A 9,401-nucleotide genomic window follows, 5' to 3' on the forward strand; every position below is an offset into this window, starting at 1 on the left:
TGTGTGGGTCTGTGTTACCTGTGTCTGCTTAAGCTGCCAGGAGGCGGCCACCTAGCTCAGATGTGCAGGGAGGAGTACTGCTTTCTTAACTCAAATCCCGAGTGCTGCATACACAGAAGCCTGGGGCCCAGCCCCTGTATCTTACAATTCAGTTTGCTGAGTTCTACTCGGTACCTCCAGTGTGCCCCGCAAAGGGCTAAGCACTTCTGCAAATATGAAACGCCTGAGGCTCAATCAGGTGAAGAGACTTTCACCTTTCTGTTTTAGGTAACCCTGCATCGTTCTTAGTTGTAACACTGAATCACTGAAACGCTTTTCTATCTCTGACTTCTTGGGCATAGACTTCAGACACCTTCGGGCCGACTGCAGTCGACCCCTCCGCCCCAGGGCTCCGAGGCCGAAGACCTGCCCTAATAAGGTAGCGCCCGGGGATTGGCTCAGAGTCACACTTGTAGGCGTGTCCTGCCTCGCGCACGCGCACAGATTCCGCGCCAGTCTCTTGAGAAGCGGGCGCAGGCTCAGAGGAGAGTTCGCTTCCCGCTGGCTCCGCCCAGCTCGCTCCCTGGGGGCGGGGCGAAGGCCGGGCTGGGAGAAGAAGCGGGGCGGCTGCTGCGCGCGTGCGCGGAAGAGAGCTGAGGGGCGGGTAGGCCGTCGCCGGCCGGGCTCGAGGGAGTTGTGAGAAAATGCAGGTAAGCAAGACGGGGGGCGCGACGTCTGGAGGCTGCGGCCGCTCGTTTGCCCCGCTGGGTCCGCGCCGGCAGCGGGCTGTCCTTGCCGGACCTGTGGGAAGTGCCGGGCCCCGCAGGCACGGGGAGGCCACGCGAGGCGAGGCCGGCGCAGGCGCGGTGCGGACGGGTGGGCGTGGTCCCGCGGGTCCGCGGGCTGGGCGTCCCTACCCCGTGTGTCTCACTCCGGAATCTCAGCCCTGGGGGCTGCCTTTCCTTGAGCTCGTCTCCCGTGCGGCCTGCGAAGGCCTCTCCGGGTCTTACCTGACAGTTACTTCCTACTTGTTAACTCTCTTAGCGAGCACCTGAGCAGGTGCGTTGTGGACCCCTTCGCGGATGGAAGCTGAGGCTTGCACGAGTGGAGGGTCCCGCCTGGGGCGGGCGGGGTGTCCCATAACATAACCCGTGTTCTGACTCCACGTAGAGCAGGGTGAGGGGTTATTACACCCGCCCCCACCAACGTTGGTGTTCAGGTTGAGGTGCGCCCCCTTCTGGACTCCCTGGCTTCCAGAGCTCAGCCCGAGGGTCCCGCAGCCCGGTTACTTTCCATCTTAAAATGGATAAAACCACATCCCCCAGTTTTGTTCTTTCATTGTATCAGGAATTTGCTAATGGAATTTGACTAAAACCCACGGAAAAGTGGGAAAAAAGGACACCGTGGAAATGGATGCTTTTATGAGAAAATCTCTGACAGCTCAGCTTGGTCACTGTTGAAGGACCCTTCTCCAGAGGTCATTCTGCTGCCCCCCAGATCTCGCTGTGGTCAGGAATCCCGAGGGACTCATCTCTGACTCAGTGGCAGAAGGGAAATGGAGTTAGTGTGGGTTTGGTTGGGGGCTGCAGAGGATGATCATCTCCAAATCCAGTGCGTCTGGTGAAGAGGAAACTCAGGGCTGACCCGGCCTCCTTCGCATTCTCTGTCCTTCAGGTCCCGGCTTAAAAACGTCACCTCCTTCCTGACCACCCTGTGGAAAGGATTCTGTTAGTTTTCCTTCTGACATATTTCAGCAAGACTGGGGCGAGGAGCTGGGGCTGGAGCCTGGTTTTCCCAGTGCCCTTTGCACAGCTCCCCGGTTTCATCTTCCAGACCAGGTCCGTTAGCAGTGTTCCTGCCAAGCGGTGCCACACCAGGGTTTGGGCAGCTGGGTTCTGGAGCTAAGAGCCCACTTCGACATTTATCCTTCTGACATTTGATCCTGGTAAATTTGACTTGTTCCAGCCTGGCGCTGTGGCTGTCCCAGGCTTGTGAGGATTCACTAGGTAGATACAGGTGAAGGGCTTTGCAGGGTCCCAGCGCCTAGGACTCAATAAGCGTCAGCCGCTGTGAGCTCTTCCACGGGGTCTCAGCGCTTCCTCTCAGGTTTGGCCGTTAGAGAGTTTTCTTTTCCCTCTGATTTTCTTGCAGCCACTCAGGACTTTAGGATGCTTGATCACTACACTCAGGCCCTTTGCACAGGCCGGTCCCTCTGCCTGGAAAGTCATTTCCTAAGTTTTCACTCCTCTTTGTGGTTTCGTCTCACCCTCCAGTCATGGTTAAACGTCACCTCTTCTGAAAGAACGTCCTTGGCCGTCCTGTGGAATGCAGGCCCCCTGGAACTCTCTAGCTCAGCAGCCTGTTGGTCATTGCATTTGCCATAATTTGTAATATCTCTCTTTGTATATTTAATTATTCATTGCCTGTCTCTTCCTCTCACCTGTAAAATAGATGACTTTGGCATTCACCATGCTTCCCTACCATCTAGTACAATAATTTACATATAGTAGGTACTTAATAAGTATCTGCTGAGTGAATCACTCCAAGTCATTAATGAAAATACCAGAAGCCAGGTCAGAGCCTTGCTGTCAGCACTGATGCCGATCTGCACATCATAGCCTGATTTTTACCCCAAGACAGGAAGATTGGAACAGGGGTTGTGGGTCTTTTGATGCTTTCTCAGAAATAGGCCACAGAGTAATTTGGTGTGACTTCCCCTTCCCACCACTTTCCCATTTGACCCCTCCTTACCCATGGCACCCTCCACGGTGGACTTGGCACTCATGGTATCCTTGGTCCACCTGCTCTAGGACCCCAATGCAGACACCGAGTGGAATGACATCTTACGCAAAAAGGGCATCTTGCCCTCGAAGGAGAGTTTGAAGGATCTGGAGAAGCAGGCAGAAGAGGAGGAGCAGCGGGTCCTTCAGCCGTCCGTTGGTGAGCTTGCTGATACTGTTTATTGCGTGTCTGTCTGCTTAGGAGACAGCTTGCCCAGCCTCTCACTGCTTTGGTAGAAGGATCCTGTGAGCAAGAGTTGGGAGCCAGGGATTGGGGTGCTGAGCTGGACGCTGCCTCTGGGATCTCAGGCGGGTCACAGGGCATCTCGGGCTTCAGCTTGCTGGGCCATAGAATTAGGGGGACTTCAGAGGCCCCCTCCGTTTCCACAGTTCCTCGTCTGTGTCGGATGAGCACGTGATAACCCGAGGAAAGTTATTTCCAAGTCTTGATTTTCCTGGTCTGTGATTCACTTTGGATACTGTCATGGAAATCTGCACAAAAGTTCTTAGTGTTCGTATTCTGGTGAGGGTATACTTTATTTTGGTGGTTTGATTACGAATATTAAAATAGCTTGATTTGGGGAAGCATAAGATGTTTGCAGTGTACAGGGTCTAGGAGAGGGGCTTTCTCACACGTAGCTGTATCACCTGAATCAGAATCCCTTGGGGTGCTTGTCCCAAAAAAAAAAAAAAAAAAAAACAAACACAACAACACACAGACCCTACTGAAACAGAATCTCTGGGGGTAAGGCCCAGGGCTCTGCATATTAAACTAGTGCTTCAAAGAGTTTCTGATTTACACCAAAGTTTGAGAACCATTGACCACAGGGGCTAGGCCTTTTGTCCCCTGTTGACATGTTAGAGCTAATTTAGAGAAGGATTTATTGCAAAGCGTTTATCCTGCAAATGTTTACTGAAGGATTGCTGTGTGCTGGGTGTTGTTCTAGGCAGTGGGGCTTTAGCTGTGCACGGGTCGGACAAAACCCCCTGCCCTCTTGGAGCTTACATTCCAGCGGGAGAGACAGACAGTAAACGATACGTGAGTGAAATGTAGGAAGTTAAGGCAGGAAGGGGCCGGAGGAGGGGTGGGTATAATTGCAGAGAGGGCCCCCCTGGCAGTTGAGTAGACCTGAGGGAGGTGAGTGAGAAGTGGAAAGCATGTTGGAGAATCCGCCAGGAAGCCAGCAGGGCTGGGAGACAGTAGTAGGAGGTTCAAGGAGGCAACTAGGGCTCGGACCATTTAGGACCTTGTAGCTTCTAGTATGGACCTTGGCTTTGCTGCCAAATGAGGTGGATGTCACTGGAGGTTTGAACAGAGGAGTGACGTGTCCTCTGTGTTGACAGCACCGTCCTGTTGTTGCCTTACTGAGTGCAGACTGTGGGGAGGCAAGGCAGGAAGTGGGGAGACCAGTCTGGAAAAGGCTGCAGTGGTACCATTGGCAAGTGGTACCATTGGCTTGGAGCAGCGCAGTGGGGGAAGTGGTCAGATCTGGATGTATTGTGAAGGTAGGACCGACAGGATTTGCTTATGGATCCTATGAGGGTTGTGAGGGAAGGTAAGTCAAGGGTGACTGCAGGGCTCTGGGCTTGAGCGGCCAGAAGGACGGAGTTACCACCAACTGAGATGAGGAAGGCTCGGGGAAGAGCAGGTTTGGAGGTGAGATCAGGAGCTCTGCTTGGGACATGGTCACTTTGAGATTTTTGTTAGATGAATAGAGATGGTAAGGGAGCAGTTGGGGATGCTGTCTCAAACCAGAGAAATACGGGCTGGAGGCACAACTTCGGGAGTTGTCAGCATGTTGCTAGTACTTAAAGCTGTGAGATGCGGTCAACCAAGGGAGTGGGTATCGATAAGGAAGAAAAGGAGTCCAGTCAGCAAAGGGCCTAAGGGAGGGGCAGCCATACAGGGAGGAGGAGAGGGGGCCAGAGGAAGATGGGCATTTGGGGAGGAGCTGGTGATGGGTTGGGTCAGATGTGCTCATCCGTTGAGAAGACAGAGGTCATTATTGACCTTGATAAGAGCAGTTTCGGGTAGTGATGGGGTGGGGGTCTGGGGACAAAAGCCTGATGTGATGTCAAGAAGCAAGGGTGTTTATGGCAATAAAAACAAAATACAGAGTTTATAGCAGTTGATTAGAAGAAAAGGTAGAGCTGCCTCGCACTCACAAGAGAAGACCAGGGGATAGCCCTTTCACTCTAGGAAGGGTGTGCTGGGGGGGACCTCAGTGGGTATCCTCCCATCTCCTCAGAGGCATGAGAACTGTTACGCACCTGTCCGTGAATGTCTGTGCTTGAAGATCCGGCTAGGTTAGCTCAGGCAAATACAACTCTCCTCTTTCATAAACTTGAGAAACTTCCCGTTTGTATCCTTATTGTGTGGAGGTAAGAGAGCCAGGCCGGCAGCTGTCTTTTAAAAACACCCTCCCCTTCTTATTTACTAGTGTAACACCTTAAGTACTTTTTATTTGGGTTTTGGTGGGCTGGGGATCTTTTGGCATTGCATGCACTCCTTTAGGAGAAGAGTGAAGGGAAGAAAACCAAAATGTGTGTTTGTTCATCTTTTACATTTCTGGTTTCTTGCCACCTCAATGACATTCAGTGAAAACTTATGAGGACATGACTTTGGAAGAGCTGGAGGATAATGAAGACGAATTTAACGAGGAAGACGAACGTGCAGTTGCAATGTACAGGTTAGTGCCACCCAGAGGGACTGCTTGGCTTTTTGCGTGGCACTAAAATGTGTGTCCTTTGAAACATTAATAAATCTGGCAAATCAGTAAATAAACCTGGACCTTTACAAAGGTTGCTTGTGAAAGGGGTGGTGTGTGTGTGTGTGTGTTTGTAAGATGTCTCTCTCTTCCTTCTGTTGTTCAGGCAGCAAAGACTGGCCGAGTGGAAAGCAACCCAACTGAAGAATAAATTTGGAGAAGTTTTGGAAATCTCAGGAAAGGATTATGTTCAAGAAGTTACCAAAGCCGGTGAGGGCTTGTGGGTCATCTTGCACCTTTACAGACAAGGGTGAGCTGATCTCATGACTGTCTTTAAATGTTAATTTGAATTTATATCTTGAACATCTCAGGCTTAATCCACCCAGGAGGTTTTTTTGTTTTTTGTTTTTTTTAACTAGTGTTTTTGTTGCTGATTTGCCCAAACCTTATAGCCTAATTTTTGTCTTAAGACTTTCAAATTAATATGTGACTAATAGGGATGCCTTTGTTGCAGTGTAGCAGAGGAGACTCTTTTTTTTTTTTTTTTTTTTTTTAATTGTAAATGAATTCGTCAGTCACTTGTCCCTCTGGAGAAGCTCGGGCATTTTACAATTCCATGTAATGAATCACTCTTGTCGATGGCGAGGGTGACCTTTGTGAGAATTGTTCATGGCGAGTGAGGCAGTGGACCCCCGGCGCTTCTCACCTCCAATTTTATTCCCATCCTGTGGAGTCTAATGCTTGTGTAGGGAGTTTCTTTCAAGCAGGAAATGCTTTCTGAATCACACATTTTAAGCCTTGAATGCTCTCGCCTATAGAAGAGCAAGACAGTTATCTTTTACATTGGAGCTGTGTTTCTAACTTATTCTTCAGTCAAATTAAGTTGGGCTTTGGATTTTGAGTTCCTCCCTTTGCCTAAACATGTTAGAAAGTTTTTTCTAAATGTTAGTTCATCTTGGCTGGAGTAGCAGAATCACTTGTGAAGTCATTATGAGGTTTTATGTAGGGCAGAAGGGTAGTTGAGATTTATTTATTATGTACAAATGCAGAATCACAGTTGGCTTCTGTTTCTATTTTTATAGGATTCCCCTCTGTGCCCTGATAAATCAGCACTTTAGTGGACTTGCCAGGAAGTTTCCTGATGTCAAATTTATCAAAGCCATTTCAACCACCTGCATACCCAACTATCCTGATAGGAATCTGCCCACAATATTTGTGTACCTTGAAGGTGATATCAAGGCTCAATTTATTGGACCTCTGGTGTTTGGTGGCATGAACCTGACAATGGATGGTAAGGGCCTCTTTGAGGTGCACGTGGGAGATGGGGAGGAGATGCTTCTGTTGGCGAGGGTGCCTGTTTCCTAGACACACGTTAGGATGACTTGTCAGATTCACCTTTGCCCCCATGCGAGTGATTGTAAAAAGGGAAGAAGCATGTTGAATCTGTCATCTTAGACAAGTCATTGGGGGCAGTTACAACTGGGCTTTAGTAATTCTCAGTTAAAAGGGGGCACAATGGACTTTAAAATATTTAATATTAATGTCTGATGTGTTTTATTTGTCCCTACAGTTGAATATGTTCGTTTTTACTGGTAGCTCAAGATCACATCATTCATTTCTTGTTTAATTCACATGAACGTTATTAGTGACACATGCTTATATGTATCTACATACGTACAAATGTACATATATATAAATCTATAGAAATTTTTTCTCAGTTGAATAGTAGCTTTTAAATTAAAAGTTTATTCTCCCTCTTAACTCCTGAAGGATATGTGTTTTTTTTTCTACCTGTTACACAGGAGGTGTTAAAATACATATGCACACGTAACATGAGAGAGAGGAGCTGAGGCCTGCACGTTTCTTGATAAGTCAAATTCTTTATCTCTTTAGTGAAATAATGTGTCCAGCTGTGCTTTAGTTAGTAGTCTTTAAAAATGTGTGTTAAAATATGACTTTATATTCTACTTTATGTAACTCTTTATGTAAGATATTCAATTGGGAAAAGTATAAACATATACATACATACATAAACACACATATGTGTTACATCAGTTATGCATTATTCCCGTGTTCAGAGGCATATGGCGTTTCAAACTAAATCTGGGTTTGCTTCTTATTTTGGTCTTTTTGCACATACCATGAGGGAAGAGAGGTAGGTATACAATAATAATTATAGTTTTTATTTCTAGGAAAAGTTTCATTTGAGGATTAGTGAACTTATAAGATAATGATTACTGCACATAAATGAACAGTAACATTAAATACGTTCATTTATACATATGTGTGAATTTAAATATATTTTTAAGAATCAGAAATCTTAAAAAAAAAATCATTTTTAAGAAATTTGTTGAATTTTTATCACACTGAGCCAAGGTACCTAGAGCTGAAAATACTGGTGGAGCACTTTGAATTAACACGACTTCAGTAAAACTGGTGTTCAGATTTTAACAGAAGTTTCTAATTGGTAGAGCATCACTTTAACCAGGCTATTTGTAGTAGAATCTCTCAGCTGTCCCTCAGTCCTGCCTGGGGTCTTTTCTGCAGTGGAAAAATACATCACTTGATTGTGCTTCACAAGGTCTCACTGATTACAAGAGCATAAAATATAGGAGCTGAGCCTTTAGTCACTGATTCTTTATTTTCCGGTACTTTTAAAAATTATTACTTGGAACAAATGTATCAGACCTAGGATGTCATCATACATTGAGCCTTTGACTCTAATAGGTTGAGATATTGGACATGAGGTTTAAGAATTTCCTTTTGTTAACTAAATTTAGATTTAATGATTAGAGTGCCAGCAGGACTGTGAAAAGTATTTCCTTTACATGTTTCATGCTGATTTCTTTCCTGGGAAATTGTGCAAGCCGAGAAACTAGCTGTTAGAAGGTAGATTTAGTCTCTTTTTTATTTTAGTTATCATAGAGGTTCAAATGTATGTAATATCTCATTTGATCTCATCTTCTGAAAAAGTGTTTGCAGGTATTTTTTTCCTTCTTAAGGGTCTGATTTTTTCCTTTCTTCCAGGCACCTTATAAATATGGCCCTCAAATTAAATTGTCATCAAATGTTGATGATCGTAGTTTCTGCTTAGAAAAACACTGTGGCTTGAGGGCCCCATGCAGACTGTGTCTTAGGCGATTTGCTTTTTCTTTATCATGTAGAGTTGGAGTGGAAATTGTCTGAGTCTGGAGCAATCAAGACAAGCCTGGAGGAAAACCCTAGGAAACCTATAGCAGATGTGCTGCTTTCGTCCGTGCTGTGCCCCGTCCCTGCCAGGAGGGGCAGTGATTCTGAGGATGACTAAGGCTGCGGCCCTGGTAACCTGATGAGCTTTCTTGATGTGACACATCATCTGAATTTTTTTTTAAAAGGAACAAGTAGGAATGTATACTTTGGTTTTAGCCTTTTATAATTGTGTTTCAGAGCTCATAGATCTCAGAAATAATCATTGCTGGGAATCCTTTTAAATTTCTTGGAACTCTCTTTTTAAATTAATAATATTTCCTTAAGGAAAAAATAAAAGCCAGATATTAGTATGGCAGGTGTCTATGTTTTCCTCACTTGTATTTTAGGTAAGCTGTAAAGCTGTTCACTATTTGTCCACATAAAACTATAAAAGAAGAAATATGGAGGGTTTTTTTTTTTTTAAGTAATGTGAGTAAATTATACAGTGGAAAATGGCAAGGTAAGCTTTGCATTTATATTATTATTTGTTTCTATTTTATAGAGGTAGCAACAGGATTATTAACTCAAATAAAATAAAGGCATAATTGCTAGGAAGAAGTCTTAGTATTTATCCTATTTAGAAGAAATAGGCAATAATTTTTGGGAAACAAATACTGCCTTATCAAAGCAGTAACTAAAAGATTCCAATTTACTGCCATTGGGGGTAAAATATTTTTTCTGGTTAAAATAATTTTTTGTCTCAGGC

At 45.7% G+C, this 9,401-nt stretch overlaps 1 protein-coding gene across 1 annotated transcript; it reads left to right on the forward strand.

The window, feature by feature from the left end:
• Positions 1-563: 563 nt before the first annotated feature.
• PDCL3 (phosducin like 3) lies at positions 564-9,009 on the forward strand. The gene is made up of 6 exons (XM_068564931.1): positions 564-689; positions 2,790-2,919; positions 5,359-5,449; positions 5,634-5,777; positions 6,550-6,758; positions 8,632-9,009. Exons 1-6 carry the CDS (start codon positions 684-686, stop codon positions 8,772-8,774), a joined length of 723 nt encoding a protein of 240 aa, XP_068421032.1. The 5' UTR covers positions 564-683; the 3' UTR covers positions 8,775-9,009.
• Positions 9,010-9,401: the final 392 nt, after the last annotated feature.

This window comes from Eschrichtius robustus, chromosome 15, assembly GCF_028021215.1.
Source record: "Eschrichtius robustus isolate mEscRob2 chromosome 15, mEscRob2.pri, whole genome shotgun sequence".
In the NCBI taxonomy this organism is placed as follows: Eukaryota; Metazoa; Chordata; class Mammalia; order Artiodactyla; family Eschrichtiidae; genus Eschrichtius; species Eschrichtius robustus.